The following is a 26989-nucleotide window of genomic DNA, read 5'->3' on the forward strand; positions in this document are numbered from 1 at the left end:
TGTTTACCCACAGGCTGATTTGCTGTCAGCTTGGGCCATTTTCGCAGTCACCCCAAGTGGATCCGTATTTTTACAGCCAAATCACAGGACTTTGAGATCTGCTTTTTCAGCGTTGATACTACCATTGATCTTTGCAGCCTCAACTAGGAGTAGTGTGCTCTGAAATGAGCCGTAATCTTCAGTGGAGGTTTATTTATCCAGCAGAAATGGTACTTGAACAAAATGATCTTTCTGCTAGCAGCCCTGGCTTGGAACTGTGAACAGAGGAACAGAATTCTTGGTCCGGAAAACCTGGGGCCCACTTAGATAAAATCTTGCCTTGAAAATAATGACATCTCTAGCAACTACTTGATTTTTCTTCAGTGTGCCCCTGTCCCAAGAAACGTGACCTTCTTTTGTATCTCTGTGTCTCAATAAGATTATTTTAATTGCATCACTCTAGTGGAGAAGCAAGGGAAGTTGCCGAAAATTGCTTTTCAGTAGTAGTTTTTTTCTGTTGTTCTCAGATAATTCCTCATAGAGTTCCTAGGTTTTTACTCTACTCTTGGCGTAGCGGTTAATTTGCTAGTAGACCTAGAGTCCTTTTCTCTCAGAGCACAGTTTCATCCTACTCTTTCTCTGAAGTCACAAAGTTTTTACTGACATGGCTCAGGATGGGGCCCTGTGAAAGCTGTGGCAGGATACAGTGCAATTTACCAGCTGAGCAATGTATGTGAGCAATGCATGAAAGGCAAATGCAGGGACCTCTTTGCTTATCATTATTTCTGGACTGCAGTTCCACACTGCATCTTTTCTTTTATAAAACTTTATAAAAGTTTGAACACCTTCTTTCTCCTACAGCAGGACATTGAATAACAGAAAACAGTGGCAAGTGCAATCAGCAGGCAGGTGCATCAATTCTTCCTACTGATTTACTGTTCATAACAATTTTCTTCATGGGACTGTGTGGACCGCTTCTTGGCAAAAGCAGGTTCTCCACTTATTTCAAAGTAATGTTAAGTTTTTATCCTTGCAGTGTCATGGTGGTTTTAGTTTTCCTGTGAAATATACTGACAGAATAAAAAGCAAGCAGTAACAGCAGTGGCTTAAAAATATACGTTCTCTTTTTTCTTTTTTTTTCTTTTTTTTTTTTTTAAATGAAGTGATGCAGAATGCAACTGTTGGTTTACTCAGATTTCTCACCTAGACCTCTTGTAAAAGGATGTGTCTTGTTTTTGTTCCAAGACACCAAAATCATTGCGTACTTTTAATTTTACTGGAAAAAAAAGGAGGTGCACACAGATTAAGAATGATGAAACTGAGAATATGTACCAGATGAGGCCTTCCTGAGGGAAAATTCCATGAAGCAATACAGCTTTTCTGCAAAAGTTAGTTTTGCACTCCTTGTCTCTGTGATGCATAAAAAAATAGTTTCTTAGCCTGCAGAGAGCAGTGATGTATGAAACTTTCTCTACAAGAAGCCTACACCTGAAATAGAAAAATGCTTTTGAGTTTCCTATGTCTACCCTATAAAAGATTTTGTTTGGAACAGATCTGGAAAAAGATTGTACAAAATCAATGCAAAGCTGACATGGGGACCTTTTTATAACAGTTTGTCTTTTGGTAGTATGATTAGAAAAAAAGTAGTCTCAGTGATTATGGTCTTGTTTTAAATCACTTAAGAGCATTAACCTGGTGTTTGACTTCATCTTTTAATTAACTGGTTTGTTTACCACTGCAATTTTGATGTGGAAGAGTGGATCAGCGGTGTGGATTTCCTCCATCTCTTGCAGGAGGCAGTGGAGGCAGATATGTTAGGTGTCCCCTCCAGGCATTCCCTGGTGGGGGTCAGAAAGAGAGCTCCCAGGCTCGGGAGCAAGGGAAGACACCAGAAGCCTCCTAGCTATGGAAGCAGGTTGGCCAGTGGTGGAAAAAGCATATTTATTGCCCCGCTGAAAACTACTGCAATCAGGTGCAGGGCTGTCTGATGCGGACCCTAAATATCCCTGACTGTATGATTAGCTACCCTTTAGATCCCCTTTCTTCCCTCTTTTATCATCTCCTTTCCCCCACCCCCTCCCCCCCCCAGCCTCTACCAGCCTCATTACCTCTCAAGTAAACCAACCACCTCTGATTACTTTTTCTCCATTGCTCCCAGTTTTGCTACATCTCCACCCAAATTTGGTATTTCTGATACTGTCTCTTACGTAACCTCAGATTTCTATAGAGTCACTGGGATGGTCTTTCAGTTATTTATAAGAAATGGCCAGACCTCACAGAATTTCCCCATGACCACCTGTGAAATGCAGCCATTTCTTATGGCAGAATTCACAAGTTTTTGTCACCTTCTCATGTTGTTACTATGAGCGTGACGGAGCACTGGCATAAGTTGCCCGGGAAGGTTGTAGAGTCTCCATCCCTGGAGACAGTCAAAAGCCATCTGGACATGTTTCTGGGCAACCAGCTGTAGGTGACCCTACTTGACCAGGGTGGTTGCACCAGGTGACCTCCAGAGGTCCCTTTCAAACTCAACCACCGTGATTGCATGAACTTGTCGCCACCAGAACACATCTTATCCCCTTCCTACAGATCGTGTTTGAAGTGCTACCCAGTCACATGTGCTCTTGCATTCTTTTGATCTGTCAAAGATACCTTCTGGCAGTGTCATTGCAAGACTCAGCATTTATACTGGTTGCATGCTAGGTTGGTGACCATTTTCTAAAAGCAAGACAAAGTAGCTACTGGGTATTATTTTAATGAATAAATACAAGTCATGACTTAAAAATCTGTAATGCTCCCCATATACATTTCACTGGATAAAATGCAGTCACCATAACATCTTAATGATCAGTAACAGTAATGAGATTATACAAACACCTAGAGTTCCTGAGTTTATTTTGCTTTGTGGTGGTCAACGTTTACCAGCCAAATTACATTCAACCTTTCCACTCTGAAACATGTTTAATTATGCTGTGAAATATTCTTACCTCTGAATCTCTCTTGCTAGTGCAAATGATCTGTTACAAGATCTGAAGAGCACAGATTTGTGCTAGAAGGTATTGACAGAGGAAATATATAGGGTTTTTATATATATATATATAAACCAAATTTCCTATCTCTCCAAACCTTCATTACTCAAATCTGTATAAAAAGGTATGAGAGAACATTAAATTGAAAGCATCTCAGCTCAATAACATAGACTGCAGCATTTCACACTCCCAGATGTGACTAACTGATTTAGAAAGGAGTCTCAAGCCAGGTTCAAAGGACCATGCTAGCTGCTCCTTTATCACTTAGCAAAGGGTACATATATAGAGAGAAATTCTCCAATTGTGAAATTTCAGATAACCAAGTCAGAAATCTTTAAGCGGTTTGATGAGATACATCATGACTATTTGACATACCTCTCTTCACAGAAGAAATTCAGAAAACTCTTTAACATCCACTGTTGCTGATTTTCTTTCTTAGTTTAATTATTTTAAAAAGCTGCTATTAACATAAATATTATACATAAATATGCAGGTGCCTTCAGGACATGAGGTTAAAATCTGGTCCTTTACTCATAAAAGGTCACACCTTTGCGAGCCTACCTCTGCAGTTAGGCATGATATTACCATATTTCACTTTACACTTAAAACCCGCTTTGTTCCCTGTTGTATATCTGCTAGACTATGGGCAGCTGAGTTATGCTTTTGGGTATGTCTGTACTCCCAGCTCAAGGCTAAGCAGGAACTGCTTTTCTCATTGAGTTAAACCTGTTCTTAATTTTGTGACCACTTTGTGACACTGCAGGCTATTACCATCAGTTGAATTCAATGCCACTTGGAAAATCGATTATTTTATTTTTTTCCCTAAAGATGACAGAAGTATGGAGTCAATATAATCAGGTGTTTCTTGGATGCTGGATGTTAGATATTCTTGGGGTCATTGACAACTTTCTGAGTCATTGTCAATGACAATGAATTATTCTATATGGAGAAGAAAAAGGCTCCTTTTCTCAGCATAGGTAGGTTCTGTAAAGATGGTTTGTGGCCTTGCGGAGAATACCAGAGTAAGACTTAATTGTAGTTAGTCTTTCCCTATGCAGTCACCTTTGTACAATGGTGCACATAACCCTTGCTGAAGAGTCATCTGCCTCACTTGGCTCTTGACTTAGAGTCTTTCAGGTTATTCTACTTGTGAGCAGGTTCTAATTTCAGGTGCACTGGGGACGTTCCTAGCATATGCCATGGCTGAGATGGCACCCTTAAGAAGGTCTCTGGTTAACATTCAGAAGAGGAAATCCACAAGCGTTGCCAGCATTTCATCATCAGCTGGTGGGCTTGTATCTCTCAGCTGTCAAAGGACTGCAGGACCACAGGATGCTCTGGGTTTTTCTTCTAATCCCTCAGTTGTTTCCATTTTTTTCCCCTGGGTTGTCTTACATCTAGTCTTCATAGTATGTAGGTGGCAAGTGAAGGGCACTCTTACGTTTGCTGCCTGTGTATATAAGAGACTGGGCTTTCTTCTTCCTGGCACTTGCAAAAGAAGCATTGCCATCCTCTGTTAAGGAGAGGTAGGAAGCAATACTTTCCCGTAGGCCATAGCTGAGACAAGAATCATCCATTGCTGTCAGGGTGCTTTCAGTGTAGTCACTCACCTCCAACCTTTAAAAAAACAAAATTTTTTTACTGTTTCAGCTACTTGAACTGGGACTGTTAGTAAAATAAAAACAACAGTTGTTACACCAAATGATATTAATTTTCTTGTATAAAAAATATTCCTGTCTCATAAATCACCAAACATTTCTGCCTGCGATTTTCCAAAACAATCAATACAACAGTAATATCTAATTATTTTTCAGCACTTGAAAAGGAAATAATGTCTATATACTTCCTCTCTCGCTTCTTAATCTGTAGGAAAAATGGCCTTGATACTGCACAAAGGTTGCTTGCATTTGTAAGCAACTCGGTATGCTTGGTGAAGGAAAGGTAGTGAAGGGAAAATTATGCTTCAAATATAAGAGGTGCTTTTGCTTGTGAAGGTGGTTTTTTCACCAGCTTCTGAAACTTGACCTACTTTCTCTAGTTGCAGTCATGGTATTAGAAGTCTCGTGAACCTTGAGTTGGACTGTGAACTGAGACACACACAGCAGGAAAGCTCTGTGCTGGGATAACATGTTCACTGCACTTGTGCTGCTTCATGGATGGCCACCGTGTGAACAAGGGGGAGCCACCTCTGACTGTCGGGGCTCACGTGTGAGCTATTGCACGTTAGTGTGCCACTGCTGGTGGATCTGACCAGGCTTTATGGCCTGGCTCTTACTCCTCCCCCTTGGTGGGGAGGACTCATGAGGCCCAAAGGGACTGCATATGTGGCCACGCTTTTACCTGGATAGGAGAAATGATTGAATGTTAACTACACTTCCTTTCAAAGGCAGACCAGTTAGAGAGCTGAACATCCAGTTTCGATGGGTCAACCTGCTGTCCGCAGCTTTGAAGATTGTCTAATCTTTACAATTGATCTCAGGGGAAGGAAATGGCTGTTTCTTCTGTGTTATAAGTAGAAGTATGTACAAGGCTGGAAAAAAAGCCTGTGTTGTTTCTGGCAGCCTGTGTTGTATGTGGTACCTGTGAATATTTCTCCAGTTGAAGTTTTTATTCCGCATCACCACAGGAGGAACTTGATTCATTACGCTGTTGTTAGTGCACGGGGTAAGACAAGGTGTTGTAAGGACGCAACAGAGACCATCAGCAACTTCTGAACAGGGAAATTAATACACAGACAGTTAATCTTTGCTCACTTTACCTTCACTGTTTTCCTTACCTGGTGCATGCTCAAATAAACAGCTTTGGACACAGTAGTAGCAGTAGTCAATATATTGTGTGTTCTCAGCAACGACACTGTAAGCTTAACTTTTTCCTTTCCTCATACCTTTGCTTTTTAATTTATCCTGGGGTGTATTTCCCACAGTACAAGTGAGTAACTGAGACACAGAGGGATAAAGTGACTTGTGCAGTGTCTAGTAAGAAGTCTGTGGCAGAGCAGGGACTTAAAGCCAGGTTTTCTGAGTCCTCAGTGAGTTCTGCTTTTGCCTCCCATTATCTCAACCATACAGAGTCTAAACCAGATGCAAGATGAAACCACTCAGATTGGATTGCGTGTGCACCTATTCTGCTGTGGAACATGGCTATGGAATGAATCAAGGTTCACATGTTCCTTTCATCTATGCTTCTTCTCTCTGTCCTCTTCTCCTTGTTCCACTAGGAACATTTCATATATTCTTCTGCCCAAGTAGAGAACATTGCAGCTGAATGCTAGTGTTTTACATCTCTGAGTCTTATTTAAGGGTGAGATTCTGTATCATCTCATGGTGGCAGAAGAAGGAGAGGTAAACCTCACTATGTCTCCTCTTATACCGGTAACTCAAGTGAAAATGTTAATTGTTAAAAGTATTGGGTTCCCTCCCACACCAAATTTAGGCTTCAGTTTTTTCCTTCTTTCTAAATGGAGAAAGTTGTCAGCAACTAAAACATAAAATAAAATAATCAAAAAATATCCAGTCCAAATTATCACTCTTCTCTTTATGTTGTTGGACTTGAAAGTTTCTTTTGCATGTTCTGGATTTGAGTATGTTTTTTCTGCCCAGTTTATCAGAGTATTCTTTGGCCAACACGCTTTTTCATTTACCTATGAAATACAGAGATATGGTAGCTCTACACTTTTAAGATTGCAAAGTACCCATTACTAGTTAAATTAAAGAATCTGTTGTCCTTTTGCAACTTCTATGCAATTAACTTATTGTGATCTTCCTTCCTCATTTTAAAATGTTCTTGTTTTAATGCATGGTAACTGCTGCAACCTAATTGTGTAGCTTGTTAAGTTATCTCTCTGACACAGGTTAAATTGCCATATATCTGGAAAACTGTCATTGAAACAGGCATCGCCCACTGGACTGATATTAGTGAAAATGACAGCTGAATCTGGATTTAAGCTAACAACTTGAGTCTCTGGAGATAGCTTCTGCTGATAAAATCTAGCCATACTCTTCTAAAGTAATAGGGAATAAACATTTCTGAGAATTTTCTGCTGCAGATAAGGTTGTGTAATGTATTGGTTCCTAAGAGAAACATGATTGCAGTACCTGGTCTTGTATGGCCTGATGCTATCTGTCTGTCTGTCTGGTAAATAAATAAATGGCAGACATGTCCATGCTAGTAAACAAAGTGGGCCAGGAGCTGAACTCTGGCCCTGGGACCCAGAACCATCTGTACCTCTGTACAGCTTAACATATTTTGTACACCCAAACTTTGGCTTTAGCTGTGCTCTGAGAGAGGCTGGGCATCCCTGGCCTGTGCTAACCTCCAAACTGTATTTGAAAGTTGTCTAGGGAAGTGCTAGACATTAGTGTTTGGACCAAATAGTGTTGTTGACATGGCCAAACAATATCATATACCAGTATGGGCAGAGCCTATCTGTCTGTCTTTAGCTGAGCTCTTGGGTTGATTTCAGTTGTACTGTTAAGAGTAGCATATATGTATTTAGGATCCAAAATAAAGTAGAAGATATAAACTGACATTTTTTCCATTACTTGTTCTGTGGTGCTAGTTGCAAGTCTCAGACACAGACAAAACTGCTTGTTCTGGACGTTTGCTAGATAGTTTTACAGTTGCCAGTGGAAAATATGTTTATTATGCAGTTCTTTTTACCTGAGTAGTGATTCACAAGGTCTTCAAGGCACTGAAAGGTTTGCCGTGGAGAGATGTAATACCAGTTATTTGGAAGACGAAAGATCCTGTAATGTTTCACTTCCCTGTGCCGCACCGACAGGGAATATAACCCTGGAGAAAGAGAAGAACTAATCACACCAAAGCAGAGCCCTAATTCTTGATGGACAGAAGCGACCACAACCAAAGTATCTGTAAGATGTGGTGTCACGATCCAAAAGGCCCCAGAAAAAACTGAAAAAACTCAGTGGCCATCCTAATTTCTACTTACATAGCATACTTTATAGATATACTTAAGTATAAAAAAGGGAATAAAGGGCCCAGCATCAGCACCTGAGATTTTGATTGAATTTAAATTTCTGTTGTGTTTTCCCCTTATTTTTGCTGGTATGGGATTTTTTGAAATGTTGCAAAGGAAACAGACTTTTAAAGAAGTTGTTTGCCTTCCCCTGAAGAGGGGACCAGACTCGTCCCGGTATGCTGATGTAGTGAGCTCCCAATAATGCAGTACCTGATACCTGGTAATGCAGTCCTGGCAGGAGACGACAACTTGGATTTTCCTGTTTCTTTGTTTAAAACTATTGTGCAGCATTTAGTTGGTAAGGACTGAACATTGATTCTAAATTTCTTTGACTTTAGTGTAGGTATTATGAAACTAATTGGCCTGTGGTATGCAAGAGGTCAGAGCAGATGATTTATTATTCCCTTTGAACTGTGGTATCATGTTATTAGGATGTGTTCTGGTCCTTCAGAAAAAGAGAAGATAGCATGTTGCACAACGGGAAATGTATTCACATTGAAGAGAATGGAAGTATAAAATGTGTACAGTACAATTCCCATGTAGCAACAGAATTGCTATGAAGGAAAATAAAATTGAAAGCATATAATTTTTACAAAGTAAATAAAAGAGCCACCTATGTATATAGGAAATGCACTTATCAGCCACCCCTGCTGTTTGATGTGTATTTCATAGCTTCTTCAGGCAATCTTCTGTGGACCAAGGCAAAATGATGACTTCTCCTCCACTTGCAAAGACTCACTGCCTAATAATCTCTGCATGCGACCAAAGTAAATAATAGCGTTTAAACTGTTTCTTGTTTGTGCTGATGCCTGTGGTACTTTCCGTGGCCATCACTAACCCAACACTGCTCATAGTGCAGGTGACTGGTGAAGACTGGTATGCTTCACTGGGTGCCTTTGCCTTCCCATTTCATACATTTTTCTGGTTTCAGACTGATCCATTTGAAGCAGGACAGGGAGTGAATTAAAGATCTGTAAAATTGTTAATGCCTGAGATCAAGAGGGAAAAATCATGTTTTCTCACCTTTCCTAGTTTCACTCTCTCTGATCATGAAGGAACCAACTTTGGTGTTGGGTAGCTGTAGAAGTTCCTCTGCTTTTTCTCTTCCCAGCCCTTCAAATAACCAGCTGTGGGGCAGGAAAAAACATATTCTGAAATTCAGACACCAGTGAAACACAGAGCAGCATGTGGCCATGAAAGTGCAGCATTTGCCAGGAAAAGTGACTGCAAAAATAACACTGGCTTTCTGTAGCTACTCTCTCAACTATGTCCAGGCATATTTCCACAGTTTATGGAGAAAATCTTGCTCTCTTTGAGTTCCATTAACTTTTGTGATGCTAAGAGAAAGGTGAATAAGGTTTGCATTTATTAGGGATAACAAAAATTTTTGAGCCACCGTGATCTAAATTGTTGGGGACGTGGTATATTGTTGACATACTTGTGGCACTAGTGAAATCCCTGTTTTTAATTTAAACCACTTTTGTTAACTCCCAAAAATTATTGTGTCATAAATAAACCCAAAATAAAATACAATCATTCTGTTTATGCTAGGAAACCGTCCAGACATACAAGTTAATTGGCTTTGTGGATAAGGGAAAGTAGAATTAGTCTTACAGATTTTCACCGTAGCTTGGTACACTGCTGCATTTTGCCACAGGTAGTGACTAAAAGTGTAACTGAGCTTGCTTGGCTGGTGTAGGAGTTATTGGCACTTTAGTTTAATGCTGTTCTTGTGTGTTTGATCCAAGCTGCTATCAGCAAAATGGTTTGGGGGAAGCTTCAGACAGTGGCTTCCATTATCATGTCTATACCCCGTCTTTGGGAAAATATCTCTATTTCAGGAGGGTATAAAAGCATATTCAGATTTACACACTTGCATAAATTGCAATGAAGTTTACAGTTTATATGCCTAAAATTAAACAGGTATTAAAACTTCTGCCAGAAAGGTTTTAAGTATGTGCTTTAATGTTGGTTTTTTTTCCTGACTGGTGTCTAGGGCAACAAGAAACCTCTGAACCTTCCTTAGTTCTTCCAGTGTCAGAGTTTACATTCTTGAATAATTTATTACTCTTTCTATTTGTTCTTTTTGGTCTGTTTTTCAAGGGTAACTCCAGCTTAAATTTTACTTTTTGTAAATACTAAAAATTCTTTCTAAATAAGGTCTCTTAATGTCTTAAAATTAGTGATTAGTCCATAAAACGAAGTCTTTTAAATATATGACGTTTTAGGTTTTTTGACCCTTACCTGTACTTAAAACTAAGGATATTCCTTTTCGTATAATGTAAACTTAATGTGGATTTGATGTTCTCAGATTTCAAAGGAAATATTTTAGACTATCAATAAATAAAATTTCTGTGTGTCTAGTCTTTATTGCCATTGTTTTGATTATGACACTGAATAACTAATCAGGGCAGTCTATGTAGAAATGTAGTGTTAAAAGGCTATAGGAAATGCATTTACTTACCCGTGGTAAACCTTTGCTACATATTTTCCTGGGATATAGTTTTCTCGACCTGTTGTAAGGGAATGGACTCTCCACCAGCCTCCTTCACTGTGTGAAAGCAAGAGAAGGGGTATTTTCAGATGCACTTTCGGATCTTGTCCTTATTTTAGAAATTAGTTAAAACATAGAGATTAGCCTGTAACCTTCTGTCTGTGTTCCTGAATCTATGTATTCAAAAAGGGACCAGAGTTTCTTACATTTAGAGTAGTTCTATTTCTAAACTTGCATCAGGATCAAATTTGGACACAGAAATAAGCTGCATTTGTTCCATTTAAATTACGTAAGTAGTAAAATATTTTTCTTTAGTTAAAAGAAGAAGGGTAAATACTCAGTGGTTAAACCATGCTATTCTCTGCCTTCCCACAGCTAGACTTGTACTAGTATCCAAGACATTTAGCTTACGGCTGAGTATGCTCAGTCTGAACAGTCCTGTAGTTCCTCCTGTAACATTAGGGTAGAGATACTCAGCAAATGGGCCCTGTCTGCCTGGGACACAGGTTTTCAGTCTAACAGAACGTGGTTTGCTCTTTTCCTTTCCTTCAATGAGTTGCTAACTAGACTCAAAAAAAAAAAAGACCTCCTAGCTGAAACTAGATGATGAGACATGGGTTTTTTCACTGATTTATCTTAGGTTCTTACGGTGATACTGAATGCTGGCTTTGGCTTTTGAATTCCTGAGGAAGGGCAGAGGAAGAAGAGTTTTCACAAAGATGCTGCGGAGCTTTTGTGATCACTGCAAGGATGCTGATGGCTGTTGGGTTCTCACCACCTCTTACTTTAGGAGTTTGAATCCAGATAGTAGTGTGTCTTGTGTTTGAATGCTGTGTTTGTGGACATTCATATAAATGCTCCCAAATACTGCCTGGACTGGACCAGAGTGTCAGTGTATGTCAAAACAACTGAGCTGAAAACACTTATTTTAAACCTTGTGAGTTATAGCTACTGGGACCGTGGTCCAAAATGTATATGCTGAGGGGAAAAGGGAAGTGTCTACTGTTCAGAGCTGGAAATTTCAGGGCCATACAAGTTTTGTTTGTGGGTTTTTAGCTGACATGAAATAATATATAAGCAGTTTAAGTTACTTTGGTTTTTTTCCCCACAACTCTCCCGGAAGAACCAAGAACTGCTATAACAACAACAACAACAAAATCTCAGCTTCAGCATCTCCTTTGCTCCTAATTATAATATTAATAACCCTGAAAAATCCCTATGATAATTAGAAGTCCCAAAGCAGCACATCTCTCCTGGGGCAGGAGCCACAGAAATTATGTAGACTGGGGAGATCACTGGAGGACATCTGGTATGACTGCTGCCAGCTAAATGCAGTTGTTCATCTGGTAATGAAAAGTGCCTGTCAAGTGTGGAGGGTGAGAAACCGTGCAAGTGGTGCTTATCTAATTCTGCCAACCCAGAGCAGTCACCAATATCTGTGAGGGGTTGTATTTTCTGGGGGGGTTCCATATATCTTGTTCCTGGCAGGACTGATGGGGCTGATTACTGCCACACATAACTGCTTTGGTAGAAGGTGGAAAAGGTTCTGTTATAAAAGCAGCGCGTGCCGCCTGCTCATGCGGGCTTCTCTGTGGTCGTCACTTGTGCTCTGGTCATGCTGCCTCACTGCTCTTTTCCACTGCATTTTTTTCCTTTGAACAACTTGAGAAAAAGATCATGCCTGCAGCTTATGTGCAGCAACTCTGCAGGCAAGCGGTTCCTATTAACATCAGCACATACCCCAGTAGGGAAGAAGAGGTCCTTCACTAGGAGGCTTTGCTTTGCATAGAGCATTGGAATCTCTTGGCTTCTGTGAACAAGCTGATTCGAAACAGGAACAGGAAAGTTCCCATCAAGCCTTGCTTTGGTTCTTATTTGCTATTAGGAGAAGCTCTCGATCACTGCACAACAGACAAATGCGATAAAATCTGCTACTACAGAAGCCTAGTTCTTTTAGAAGGTGTTTGTCCAGTAGACCATACTGTGCAGCACATGTATGCATATGGCACGATATATATGATTTCCATTGCTATGGGCATATGTCGTCACATGGCGTTGTGAGGGCTTATGGCTGATCAAAGCTGGGAGTGAGGCTTTAAGCTGGAATTGCCAAGCTAAAGCAATTGTTGTACCATGTTGTGTATGTTATGCAAACTGCAGCAAGGTTTAAACAGCTAGAATTTACCAGAGAACTCCCCTGGTTTAGGGAAGCTCTCCATCAGCAGAAAATGCCCATGTAGTGGTATTGTCTGAGCCTTGTGACCTCTAGGTTCAGGGAGGCAGGGAAAGCACTTTGTTAGCAGAACATAACTGCAGCCATTCTGGGACAGACCAAAGGTCCATGTAGCCTCGTATCTTATTGCTGCAAAGGCCATTGTAGGTCACAGTGGCCTGGAGAAGACTCCGAGAATTCATCAGTCTGTGATAACTTCTCTTGAATACTTCTGTCCCCAGCAATTTGATGTTCTGACTTCCTCAGTCAGATACAGAGAATTTTTTCTAAAGAATTTAGAAATCCTCAGAGGATTTCTCTGCTATCTGGTGTGTCTGGTCTCCTCTTGAATGCGCCTGCTCCACCAGCTGCAAAAATGACATCTTTCTTTTCTAACCAGTGCAAACAGTGGCTGCAGGCTGTATGACTTCTAGGAGATCACTGTGTGCTGATACAAGTTGTGCATAAAAGAATATCAGGGCTGCTGGCTTCTATTTTTCAAGAAGTGTGCTCACTCACGTGTGTGCCAGTATTTGCACTATGCTTAAGGTCAGTCTGAAATAGTGCTCTTAAGGCTGCTGCTTCCTTCTGGGACTCATAAATTTATGAGTGGAACTGTCTGGGAAATCTTTAACCCTTTTTTTTTTTCCCCGCTAATAAAATGCAGAATCAATTTTAAAAAAATTAAGGGGAAAAAAGGCTAGTTTTAATTTTATTGTTGTTACAATTGCCTTAAATCTAAGGTGAAGTTCTAAGACCTAATCATAAAGGAGTTGGATAAAAAGGGTGAGAGAGAAAATGAGAGACACACTTGATATAGAGAAATTCAGAATAATTTCACTTTTCTATGTGATTCAAAATATTTTTGCTCTTGCTCTGTTTTCCACTAACATGGTGGGGGATACTTTCTAAAATAATTTTTCAGAGCAGAATTCTGGTCTGAGTCCTACTTTAGGTTAGTCTGAATCCAGCTTCAGAAACCATGTCAGGGGAATCCAAGGATCAAAGAACAATCTGAAATCCCATATCCTGAAAGTATAGGGAAATTTACACCATGATTAAGCATCCTTCCTTGCAAATCCTGAACTGAGTTCATTTTGCTGAACTGCATCCAGTTAGGGCCAAGTGCATATAACAGAGCTTAGCATCAATTGTAACAAAACCTAACTTAAAAAAATGGATCAACTTACTCTGATAGCACACGTAGTTTTTCCCCTATGTGAAATATAGGTTGGCTTATGTCTGCTGAAGGATAGTCATAGAGGACAGCAAGGAAATCACTCTCCTGACCTGTTAAAAAGAAAGAAAATGTCACTTAAACCCAAGATAGAGTTCTGAAGCAGAAACAGATTTTTCTTTGTTTATTTTACATAGTAGCTCAAATGTGAAAAAAATCTCACTGTGAAATGTCACTTGGGAAACATAAAGAGCTAAAGATGAGCCTGTAACTTTAAGAAGTATCTGAAGATATTAAAAACCAGTCATTTGGTCAATTGTAAGCAACTAAATTTAGACCACTTTTTTCTAGTAATTGCCATATTTAAAGGACATATTCAGTTTGAAACTAGAAAAGTTAGTATTTACAGTATTAGGAAGTAACCCGGTTTGATTAATGGCACTGTCTCTGAATGCCTCCAGCTACCATTTTGAGCCAAGCTGATGCATTACATTTAAGGAAAGAAAGATGCATGTTGAATTGTCCCATCATTTACCACCAGCGCTACTTTTCAAAGGTATGAAATTAGTTTAGTTCAAGGGCAATGAGGGTGTGGCCGTTATTGCCCATTTCCAATCATTTTTTAAAATTAGCTTGTTGAACAGCCAGAGCACTTTATTCTCCCCCTTTGTGTGGAAACTCTACTAGAGGTAGTACATGATGCCCTTATCTTTAATTGAAGGGAAGTAACGTTGGTGTTTATAATTAAATCATTATACAACTATAATTTACAGAACTGAGGTCAGTAAAGAGATAAGAGTATCTTTCATAGAAATTGGGATGACTCTGGGCACTGTGTAGAACACGTGGGTTTCTGAAGGATGGAGGAAGCACTTTGTACAAGACTGGGACTATCAAACATTCAAGAGCTCCTCATTCAGCATGAATCTGTGGGGCCCAGTAAATGCTGACAGGTGGGAGATTCAGAAATGTGCCATGCTGGGTGTTCTGAGGTCTTTGGCAGAAGTTCTGGCAAGAGGGATCGTGCAATATGTTGCCTTTGTTTCTCCTGGAAGTGGGTCCCTTCCTTCTGCACGTCACAGTCCCCTCCACCGGCACGTGGGGTAACGATGCTTTCCCTCTGCCTCCAGCAGGATCAGTGCCCTGTTCCTTTGTAACACCACCTAGCTGTACATTTGCAGAGGTGGCTTGATCTCCATACTTGGCTCCTGTGTAGCTCAACATGTGCAAATTTGGAATGGATTCAGGGAAGGGAAGAAATTACCCAAAGAGATAGGCACACTTCTGTACCTTGTTAGGTTTTCTCATTTAATATAGATCTCTCATCAACTTCTCTTTAAGGAAGACTTTTTTTAGGGAAACCTAGAAACAGCATCCTGAATGAATGCTGAAACTGTCCCTGTGGTTTCAGCTTCTGTGTCCCAGGGCCTTACAAATAATTCACAGTGATAACGATGAAAGGTTGAAGCAAACACGTGAGTCTGCAGAAAAGAAATATATTCAAGAGAAGAAGTTTTACACTTGCTATCCTCACAGCAGCGATAATGAGAATATAGTGTTAAGGAAAATACTCCACATCCGCGATTTAAGGGAAATAAAAAGCAGTGTGTTCTCAGTTGGTTTTGAGTAGCTGTTTATTGTTATGTTGTAGGGACTTCTGTTATGCAAAGTGGTGGGTCATTTTACCTTAATATTCAAACTGACTGTAGGAAGTTTTAGTCTTGCTAGTTTTTGCCCATTGAAATAGCCCCACGATACAGTTAGTGAGCATCCTTATGGATGCATAGATTGTGTAGAGTCTAGAGCAGGCATTGATTAGTTTGGCAGTGTGTTTGGTATTAGTATTGCCATGGTTTTCTTCGTAGTTTAGTGTCACTGAATTAAGCAGGACTAGTCCAGTACCTTTGTATTAATCAGCCAACTGCCGTGATTAGTCTACTGTAACTTGTTATACAATTAGTTTAACTATATTGAAGAAATTCTGTGCTAAGCACATCTTTGATTGCTTCCCTTTTCTTGCTAAAAAATTAAGAGACACCTTCTCTTCTCTTTGAAACTGCTTAGTACCTGAGTCTAACAAGACCCAAGTATAAGTGCTGAGTCTTTTTCAACAAAGCAAAATCTTTTCCCAGGACTACAACACATGTATGCCAGAAGGTACGTTGTAAGAACTGCAGAACGAAGATAAAGTACTGTCACTTAATTTCTTATTGCATTTTGTTAGACAGCAGTTCTACACAGAATGTGATTTTATTTTAGCTTGATGACAATGCCTTTAGCAATGCTTTTTTTTAAAACTTATGCTGTTTACTTAGAAATATTTTGTTTCCATACTGAAAGGGTAGAAGACAAGTGCTTTTCTGCTCCTCCTTCATTGCATACTGGTGGTTTGCATTTCGTTATGCACTGTGGGGTACATGCCTTTTTCTCTACTCTAGCAAGGTCTGTGTTACTTTACTTACACTTTCATCTTTACATTTGTTTTTGTTTCAATTTTGCATGTTGATTTGTAGATCTGAAAAGGAAGGACTTAATCATAGTGTTGGTTGCCACATCCATGCAAACGTTACCTCTTAAACTACATGTACTTATATTAGAGTGAAAGTAAAGGGGTTTTGTACTAGCCAAAACCTTTTGACCCTCCTACTCCACAAACGAGACCTCATTTTACTTGGCATTTAAATCAAACCTCACTGGGTTTTTTGGTCATGTAAAATACCCTACCGCACACTCTATGACATTTCACAGAACCCATACTAGCTCCTTTCAAATACAAAAGCCTCGAAACAGGGACTAAACAAATTACATTGTTTCTCTACACCCAGATTTCATAGTGATCTAACAAATTTGATCTGGTGAGCTCCCCACACTTTTTAAGTTGTAACAGAAAAAAGATTTGCCTGAGTTTTTCTAACAGAACCTGTCCTCCACAGTGCAAGTGTAGGTTACATCTGAGAATGGAAAGATCGAAGCACAGTCATTTCCACTGAATCAGGTGTTAATTTGGGGGGGGGGTGTGTGTTAGGAGTAGGAAATGAATATGAAATACATGCTAGTTTTAGATGTCTTCATCCCTGGATATCTTGCAAACTGCAAGCCTGAATATTGCATGCTTCAAATTATTCATTGGGAATGGACTAGAAAGCACTATTAGAGAGAAGGGAGAGCATAGTTAGAGCATCCAGATCCAGCTCCACTGTGGTCCCTGTCTGGAGTGGAAATACGCTGCTCAGTGCTGAGCTCCCTGCATCATCCCAGCTTTACTGTCCAGCAGAAAGACTATGATTTATGGCGTGGTATATACCAGAGATGGTAAAGGAGGGCACTGGTGTGTGTCTGGGAGGCTGTTTGTGCAGCAGCCGTAAGGTGTGGCTGCAGAGTCACACTGGCGTACCCAAATTAGATCTAAACCAGCCAGCTTGGGAACTGAGAGTTATGCAGGTGCAGCTCAGTAAGGATTAACCCTTGATTCAGGGTCTCAAGGGACGCAAGAGGAGGGGGTGGGCTCACAAGCCCTGATGCCCTGTAGCTGCTGTAGCTACCCTGTTTCAGCAGCTCAGTTATGCCAGGCTTGCCCATACAGTGTGCTTTCAGATAAAGTGAATTCATCTTTGGAGTCCAAATGTCTCCTTTGGAAATGCAGCTTACGTACTGTTCCTTTTCTCAGGACCAAGACTTTCCTCACTGAAGGTGAGGAAAGCACAAAGTTTTGCTTTCAGTAAAGTTCTCAGGCAGAACGGGGCTTACAGGGGTGTGATGAACCTGTTTACACTGCAGATCAAACCTGCAGACTCCAGTTAGGTGTTTTCTTCCCCCTTGTTAGATATTCCTTCCTTCCTTTCTTTCCTTTCTGTTTCAGTCCTTTATTCAGTCTCACTGAAATGAGCCAGTGTAAAACCTGCTTTTCCTAATGACTATTTGGACTATTGTAAGTCCATGGATTAGATCTTCCACCTCACTTAAATCTTCAGCTGGATGAGGTTACGCAGAGCCCCATCCAGCCTGACCTTGAACGATTCCAGGGATGGGGCATCTACCACCTCTCTGAGCAACCTGTTCTAGTGTTTCACCAACCTCACCATAAAAAATTTCTTCTTTATAGCTAGTGTAAATCTACCCTCTTTTAGTTTAAAGTTGTTACTCCTTGTTCTATTGCTACAGACCGTACCAAAAAGTTTGTCCCCGTTTTATTTATAAGCCCCCATTAAGTACAGAAGGCTGCAATAAGGTCTCTCCAGAGCCTTCTCTTCTCCAGGCTGAATAACCACAACTCTCTCAGCCTTTCCTCACAGAAGAGGTGTTCCATCACTCCTAACATTTTTATGGCCAGAAAGATGTCTTTGGGTGTTTAAACATAGGTACCTGGTGCGATTTCAGCAATATGAGTCTAAGACATCCTTAGGGCCTCGGCACATGCCACTGTGGCTATGGGAGACTTGTTCCCTCGCCAGGCAGCAGCAAAGGTGTAGCGCTGGTGTAGGACGTGTAGTGCAGTGTGCTAGACGTGTAGGAGAATGCAAGTAGATCGAGCCCTGAATTCCTAAGTGGGTAATTTCCCCTTGCAATTGCTTTGCTATCAGTTTTGCTGAGTTATCTTTTAGGGGTATGTTCTATTTATGTCATTGGGAGGGACGCAGTTGGCTTTAGCCCTGCTAAATCCTGACTTTCAGCATGTATGTGAACAATACAAACTTGGTCACAGCCATGGCCGCAATGCCTCACTCTCCTACTCATCAGCAAGGTCCTTCTCTGAGGGTGTGCATATCTCTGTTTTGATGGTTATGGAATTTGTGACAGCCATTGTTGGGAATATCAACATAAGCCATTCTTCTTCACCAGAAAAATTTGTCGGTTCACGTTATGGGCCTCTGAGTAGCCATTACCAATATTTAGTCTCTGCTTTATTAGGATCTAGGGCTACGTGGCTGCCTGTGTCAGCTAGTTCTTGCCCATGGCAAAAGCAGTGCTGGTTTTCCTTCCAAAGCCAGTGAAACCAGACTGATTATCTATCCTTGTAATAATGAGCAGCCCAACTGGGCCGTCTTTCATGAAAAAACCCAAAAGTTTGATTAAAGCCTTCTTCTTAAAAAACAAAAAAAACCCCAACCAAACAAACAAAACGAAACCAACCAAACAAAAAAGTTTGATTAATGCCTTCTTCTTAAAAAACAAACAAAAAGCCCCAAACTGTTTTCTCTTCCTTACCTTTGGGGAGTAATTTATTGCAGCCCTTGTACCAGCTGTCTGTCATTATGCGGCACGAAAGCTGAGGCTGTGGATTAGGAGGTCACTGAATCCCTCTTGCTTTCCCCCTCAGATGCATGACCTCTACCAGCCTACCAGGGGCTTTGCAACCTGATTTTTTTTCACATCTGGATGTATAGGGCAGATGTGTTGGGTCCCTCTTTGGCAGCTTGGCCTGTGAAATGTGTATTTCTGTGTAAGCTTTATGATAAATCTGGTGACAGGGTGGCTGTGTGCCACTTCCAGTGCAACTGTCTAACACCAGGCTTCAGGTGCAGTGCAAGCATGACATGAGTAAGGTTAAGTAAGACAGCATCATTAACTTTGAAGCAAAACCAAATTTCAAGAACAAATTTGTATCGCAAGCAAGTATGTCAAAATACAGTATTTCTGGTTTCTGAAGTAGTGTTTCAATGCTTTCTGAATTGGAAGGAATGTCTTTCAAGGAGCATGAGCAAATAATAGTATTAACATTGGGGTTTTTAATTAAAAGTACTTCTTGGAAAATGAGCTAGAATGTACCTAAAAATAAGCACTGTCTAGTGGATGCCCTCCTTCTCCCACAACAGTCATGCACTTGGCCTGCTTTTACTACATCAGGCGGATGAAGGAAGACACATGGATCAATGTGCCATACATTTTGAACATCCGTTTCTCTTGAAAGAAAGTAAATGAATGCTTACCTGTTTGGCTCGGCACGTTTGTTTCTACAGAGGCTCTTGGCATTTTCACAGCATTTCCCATTGTGCTTCTAATCTGTCAAAGCTCTTCAGAACTAAATCAAAGCAGACATTGAAATTAAACATCAGAATAACACCTGCTGTGCTGACAGATGAGAAATGACCTAGTTTGGGTGTCTCCAAGTTTGTACAGTTTTTCTTTTGAGAATTCTTGTGTCAAATTCATGTGAGAGTTTTACATACTTGCTAAACTCTCACCACTTTGGTGCTTTTATCAGGGGAACAGCAGAAAACCACAACTAGGGAAGTTGCTCAGAAGAACGCAATGTAGTAAAAGTTTCCATTACCAGTACCTCAGCACAATAGGAAGTCACAGCAAAGCCATGCCTGTACAGTCATTTCATAGACAAAATGTTCTTTTCAGCATTTGGAGTTCTGAGGCTACAAAGAAATTAATTAGATTGATGTATCTGGTTTTCAGCACTGGGTGTATATTATGTTGCTTTATTACGGAATGGTAAGAATGTTGTTTGGTGTTTTTTTTCTGATGCAGTTGTGCTCTCAGCAAATGTGGGCAATGTTATTTTTCCTCTTGTTTTCTTTTTTCTTTTTCTTCTTTTTTTTTTTTTTTTAAAGTAACACATTGCCTCAAAATGCCTCAGACCTTCCTCCTGCATAAAGCCAGTGGTGCAAATTCTTCAGATACTTGTCTTTAAAAGTCTTGGTGGACATACAAGAAACAGTATCAGACAATCTTGGGACTAAATATTGCAAGAGGGACAGTTTCTCTCATGACTTTACTGCACCCATCCTAATTATCCCTGACAGAGGACAGAGAGGAAAACCCTCTGCACGGGAAGGTGTCTCATGCTATGGTATGTTTTCAAAGGTCGAAGAGAATAAGTTCTTTCTGTTTGAAATTGTACATTAAAGCAAAATAATGCAACACCACTAGCGGATAGGTATTTTTTTAAAATATATTTCTGCCAGTTGCCCTGTGAAAATGGTAACAGGAGCTTTAGCAGCATTGTGTAGGTATTCTGCATCTTTCAGTCTTTTCTAGCTTACATATTTCAAAGATAATTGCTGCCTTTGGTATGCTCCTTTTTACTTACAACAGGCTGGAGCCTGACAGCGCTGGCTGGATAGGTGTCTAACTTGAGAAACACTTGCTGAAATCAGTGAGACTTTATTACTAATTGTATTTTGGCAAAAGATTGGCAGAATTGAGTATATTGCTTAATACCATATTTTTCTGATGTCTTACAGTGAGTTTAGGATGACACCCTATAGAATAAAATACCATTTAAAAGGAAGAGAATTTGTCTTATCAAATGCAAGTAGATCAGTGCTAAAACAGGTGGTAATGCACAGTTTGACTCTACCTCATCTGATTTTCAAGCTTCTTAGTGCTTGTTCCCGAAGGCTTTTTGCTAGAAGTCTCTATTTCACCAGCCAAATGGCACATTACTCGTTCACTTGTCTGCACTCAGGAACTAGCTTGCGGCACATCTGTAGGATGCAGCTGTGCCAGTGGCTTTCTGACAAGTGTCTGAAATCTGCTTTCACAAGAACAAAACCCTGTTTCATTGCCTGATATAAGAAGTCTAGAAGATGAATAACGAAGTAGCCTTAAATTTAAATAAACTATTTGGGTATTCATGTTCGAATAAAAGGGTGTCTTTTGATAGAAAACAAAAAAAACGTTCTTCATTTAAGTACACCCAAGTTTCTAAAACTGAAATCAGAATTCATTTTGGCGGGCACTGTCTACTTGCAATATTATAATTTCCTGAAATAACTATGGATATTTTTTTGCATGACCTGATTTGAATTTCTTCAACATTTTTCTCAGTTGTATCCCATCAAGAATAAGAGGCATACGCATAGGAATAATGCAGCCAGTACTTTGGCTGCAGATATTATAGATGTTCCTGGCTCATCTTCAAATCAGCCAGCAAAATTTCCTGGGCATGGCAGTAGAGCTCACCGGGGCTGAAAAAGTCAGCCAGAGAAGTGGGATAAATACCTGGAAAGACAACCTCTGCTGAGGTCTGTGCTGTAGTAGATGCATTTTTGCAGTACTTGAAAAGGCCAGTTCAAATCTGGCTAAGTGCATAGCAAGTAAGCTGCAGTTACCAATATTTTTGTGCGATTCCAGATAGGTGCCAAGCATGGCAGCATAAATATCTTATGCCTGTCTGTTTTAACCAATACAATAGTTATTTAGATGAGAATAGCACTTGAATTTTGTGTCACAGAAGTCTGGAAAAATAAAATAAGAGTCCTACCTCTATTTACCCCTTTATTCTGGATCTTGGTGTTTGAGGGCCAGGAAAGCAAGTCATCCTACTAGCGATCAGACTTGTGACAGAGTGCGCTCAAGGGCTTTTTGCCTGCTTTTAAGATACAGCGGATACAATTTTCAGGTGTGCCTGAGTCACTTTGGAAAGTGATACGTAGCATTTGTACATGATGGAAAGACTTCTGAAAACTTTACCTCACACTTAGAAACTTTCTGAAAGCATGGCACATTTGAGAAGGCACCTTCGTTTCCCTAGATGGTGTTTAAGGGTCTAAACTCTGAAAGTTGCTTGCAGTGTTTTTGAAGCTTTGCTTATATGTAGTTTGTAATCAAACCACCTACTGCTAGTCCGGACAAATGGAGTACTGGCCAACAGGCATGTGCCTACTTCGTATTTTTGCACAGCACAGCCAAGACTGGTCTGGCTCACTTTGCCACATCAATCATTGCTCTTCTCAAAGGACCTCTAAAGTCAACAGGACAGAGTGTGCAGCTCAGGGCTGCTACTTTAGATGCAGCAGAATCTGATTTATGGAAAATACCAGTAACAGTGAAGAGCAATGACATTTTGGACTTTGATGTCATTAGCGTGACAGTTTGCTGTGTTTCATTACATTTTCCATGTTGGTTTACTGTCACTAATTACCACTGGTGGCAGTATAAAGTCTGGAAAGGGACAGAGAGTTCAAGATGTTCTCTAGAGTCATGGCAGAAGTGTTCAATAAAAATAAGCAAATGGAAAGCTGTGACCACTGCTGCTGATTCACTTATCCAAAGTGATTAAAAGGAAAATGGCAGATAGCAAACTAGGTTTTACCACTAGGGCCACTTTGTCATTATGCATTTGGGCAGAGTAAAGGTGCCTAGAGTCCAGTCAAAGGTGGTGGGGGGGAATGCCCTGAGGTATGGCTCAACTCTCAGATATTTGAAAATGGGATGGAAATGGAAGAAATTGGAAGTTTTCTCTGAAATGGTGTGAGAGGGGGGCAAAACGTTGTTTCTACTTGCTTGCTGGCAATGGTGTCTCACTGTTTTTAGATAAGGATTTCTGAAACAACACTGTGTATGAGTCTCAGGTGCATGTTAGAACTTAACGGCTTAAGTAGTTCATGCTTGTGTCAAGTATTGGCAGCACAATGTAAATCCATTGTGTCACTACATGATAAACGGTATGGCAGTCTTCTGAAATTTTTAGATACTCTGTTAAAAGTGGACTTACAGGAAACTGTAAAGCATGTTGTGGCTGAGCTGATTTTTTTTTATCATTTAAGTCGATAGCAGAACAGTCACAATTTTACAGATGATACTCTTTCGAAATGGTGAATCTGCTCCAGGCACTGCATCTCACTTAAACTTGGTGACAGTTTGGGATACGAGTAGAGGTGGCATCCCTCTGTCGTAGAAGAAAATAATTATGCCAGATCAAAAGAAAGTCATTCACTGAGGGTGATTTGGGAAGAATTAAGGGCAGGTGATAAACACTAAGCTTGCTGTGTCTTATCAGCCCAAAGCCCTGCATGGAGGAGTGCCTCTGTGGTTCAGATTGGAGGGACTGCTGTGCTGCTGGGCTGCAAACCAAACTCTACCTGCCGCTTTCCCTGCTCGCAGGCCACCTCCTCAGGCTTGTGTGGAACTTTGATTTTAACTATTAAGATCACATTTGCAGTCTTCCATGCTTGGGCCCTTTCTCCCCTCCCCTTTCCACTTGTGCACATGCTGTTTAAAGAAAGCCAGTCACTGCAGCCATAGATGTTTGCAAACGCACAGCTAGTGGGGTTCAGTGATCTTTACAGCTTTCTTTTTGTTCCTAAAAAGAAGGTGAAGAAACATCTACAGCCCCAGTCCGGCTTCATGTCCTATTTATCAGTGGCAGAAGTCTCGGCAGTTATGAACTCTTCACCTATCAAGACTGGAGTCTCACTGACCTACATCGTGGGTCCCAAAAACCTGTGGTACAACTTATGCCTTCCCTTCCTGCATGCAGCACACGTACCAATAATTTCCTCTCCCAGAATCTGTTCTCTGAGAAAATACACTTTTGGAGCAGTTAAATAGCACAGCACATAGGAAAGTCTATCGTTTTCTAAGAACTTTATAAATTTAAAATTATTGAGAATTAATAAATATAAAGAAACTACAATACTAAGAGAAAGAAAAAGGCAAGATAAGCACCTGAGTAAAGCCCCTCTGTAAGGAATGCTGCAGACTAGTATCATTAGGACATTCATTGTTCCTGAGATGCTATATTCTATTTTTGTTACCTGATATTTACATCTATACTACTACCAAGGTTTTAGAATTTAATTCTAAACTGGTTTACAGGTAATGTCTGAATCCCACTTAACGAGAAAATGAAAGCACCAGCGCCCTGTTATTTTTCATGTGGGGAAAAAAAGCAGCTTAGATTTCAGAAGATGCATATTTTTGGTGAATTTCTCTTATTTTGTCATTTATCAAATTGAGCATCCTTTCAACTTTGAGGCACTTGTACCTTTGAGCTTAGAAGGAATAACATAATGCTGTAATCAAGGTAATTCACAGAAACATGCCACTATGAAACAACACAGAAATACCCCATTATGCAAATTTCTAACGCTTTGAATAAAAAGCCCACTAATCTGTGAGCTCATATTTTGGGTTATAGTGAAATGCAGTTTGCTTCAGCATAAGGTGCCTATGCATCTATCTTACTGTGAGCTTTCAGCAGACATACTTCTTGTCCCTTCTATCTTTAGTACTACTCCTTAGGAAACTGTTCAAGGCAGGCTTTTCTATTCCTATCTTTGGTGGCACTTGAAATCCACGTTCTGAATACTGTCACTGTTAATGAAATAGAACTCTCTTTTATATAAATAAAATGGAAACATTTGATCCTGTATGCAGATAATAAAATGTATCAGAGCAATGATTACCTTTAAATGGTAGGCATGGTATTCCAGGTTGCAGTATTTCTCAAAAAAGCCGTAGTCATAATACTGCTCTCCTGCTGCCAGCAAGGTTTAGCTGATCAAGTCGAGGAGCAGCCAGTCGAATGAGCGTGTTGTGAAGTTCATGCTGTCATGTAGAGCAGCATTTGCCAAACAGGCCACATACTTCCTCTCTGAGAAATAAGGAAGGCTTGAAGTGTTTGCAACAGATGAGGTTCCTGTTGCAAGTCACTACTTAAGACTTTTTATCTACTGACTGAGAAAAACAGGGAGGTTTTCAATACGTTGTATCAGGGCTGGTTTTAGCAGATGTAAAAAATGAGCAAAATAACGTGGTTTACATTACTTACACAAAAAGCGTTTCTCTTTCTCTCTCTCTCTTTTTTTTTTCTTTCCAAATGTATTTATCCACTAATGTTCAGTCCCCAACTGTTTTGTCTTACGTAGTTTTGCTAGTTTTTTTCAGACAGACAGGAAAAGGCACAAAAATTTGTTCTCCACTCTTATTGAGCCTGAATGGGAATGCAAGGCTTGCTTTATTCTTTGCTCTGTGCCCCAGAATACCTCTGTCTGCAAATAACTGAAGCCCAATATCAGCAATGAGAGAATATGGAGTGAACACCTGTGTATGAAGCACATTTTCACGTCAGTTGTACAAAGCACAGAAGCAGAAGCCTCAGCACCTCTCTCATCTCAGTGTCAAAGACAGGGAAACCAAGACACTAGACTGTTAAATAACATGACTAAAGCCACTCAGCAATATAGTACTGCAGGTATAAATGTAGAAGTCAAAGTGATTTATTAAAGTTTGCCCTTTTGCTTTTATAATCAAGATGTGATCTGAAAAGCTTATATACCTAATTTTGTATAGTAACATTGAAAAAAAAAAGAACTCCCAAAACCCAACCCAAAACAAACAAAAAAAGAGAAAAAAAGAAAAAAAGACTAGAAGACCCAGCAAACCCGAACAGAGTTCCTACTTCACACCAGAGTAGCTCTGAGTTGTAATGTTCATTGTAATGCCCATCTATTTGATGATGAAAACTAAAAGTTGACAAGTGTGGGAGCTGTTGTGTAAGCGTTACTGGAACCAGGAGACACTGGTCAAATTCCCAAAGCTGTGCCAAAACTTGGAGCTATGGTAATTTCAGGAGAATATCCTTTCTCTTTGATGGGCTGCACTAGCAATCCTCACTTTGAAGGGACAGGAAAGTATTAGGGAGCTTGATAAGCAAATCAGCTTATAACACAGACCCATGACAGCGCTACAGCCAGTGCTCTGGGGAGCTGGTTGTACCATAACGCTCCATGATTATCGTACCAGTTACATTTTGTTTAAGACCTTATTGCTTTCTTCAAATCACGGAGGTGTGTCATGCAAGTTCCTTAATGGCATTCACAAATCAGATGCACAATGTCTTTGGAATTACTAAAAGATAGCGGGTTGGGGGATATCTGTACCATGTGTGGGAACAGGCAGTGGCAGAGCTCTGCCTTTTTCTGATCCTTCTCACCAATATCTGCCTTAGATTGGCTCTGATGGTTTTTGTGCCTTTACAAGAAGTAAGATTACATCCTAAGATGCACTCATGAATGGGGCAGGCCTCAGACAGAACAGGAAAGATTGGTCACACTGAAGAAGAGGTTGGATTTGCTTGGTAGAACATGCTCCACTGGAAACAATAAGTCTCAGCTGTGGTTTGTACCATGCTTGTAGAAGAACAGATGCATTCGCAGTGGAGGGAGGTAAACAAAATTCTCCATTTCCATGCCATTTCTGCCTGTTTCTAATGGTTATTCACTCTTGTGCCATGGTGAGAACCAGTTTACCCTTTCAGTACATTCAGCTAATAATTTGTTTTAAACAATAAGATAATTGATAAGGTAATGTTTACATCTAAATGGAAGAAAGTTTTGACATTAATGAAGTGGAGCTTTATATAACATCTTAAACTGTTATTCAA

General features: G+C 40.2%; 2 protein-coding genes across 5 annotated transcripts in view; one reads left to right on the forward strand and one right to left on the reverse strand.

Moving 5' to 3' along the window:
* Nucleotides 1–26989, forward strand: part of TG (thyroglobulin) — a 161130-nt gene that overhangs the window by 96887 nt on the left and 37254 nt on the right. The gene's annotated exons all lie outside the window — the stretch shown is intronic.
* On the reverse strand, nt 2719–25217 carry SLA (Src like adaptor). Of its 4 annotated transcripts, none has more exons than XM_014281494.3 (8): nt 25011–25217; nt 19797–19888; nt 13883–13982; nt 10451–10537; nt 9010–9113; nt 7668–7799; nt 5589–5718; nt 2719–4625 (listed from the first exon to the last, which is right to left on the reverse strand). In XM_014281494.3, the coding sequence occupies exons 2-8, from the start codon at nt 19855–19857 to the stop codon at nt 4406–4408; spliced, it is 834 nt and encodes a 277-aa protein (XP_014136969.1). In that variant the 5' UTR covers nt 19858–19888; nt 25011–25217; the 3' UTR covers nt 2719–4405. The 4 variants fall into 4 exon arrangements, with proteins under 4 accessions (XP_014136969.1, XP_055560223.1, XP_027663928.1 ...); XM_055704248.1 differs by lacking the exon at nt 25011–25217 and adding an exon at nt 22085–24901; XM_027808127.2 differs by lacking the exon at nt 25011–25217 and adding an exon at nt 20147–22020.

The sequence above is a fragment of the Falco cherrug genome, chromosome 3, assembly GCF_023634085.1.
Source record: "Falco cherrug isolate bFalChe1 chromosome 3, bFalChe1.pri, whole genome shotgun sequence".
NCBI lineage: Eukaryota > Metazoa > Chordata > Aves > Falconiformes > Falconidae > Falco > Falco cherrug.

Coding starts and splice junctions, on each gene's coding strand:
- SLA (XM_014281494.3), bottom strand. CDS start 19,857: ATGGGAAATGCTGTGAAAATGCCAAGAGCCTCTGTAGAAACAAACGTG. Junction 9,114..10,450: donor GTAGCAAAGGTTTACCACGG/GTAAGTAAATGC, acceptor CCTGCCCCACAG/CTGGTTATTTGAAGGGCTGG. Junction 7,800..9,009: donor AGAGAGTGAAACTAGGAAAG/GTGAGAAAACAT, acceptor CTCTTTCTCCAG/GGTTATATTCCCTGTCGGTG.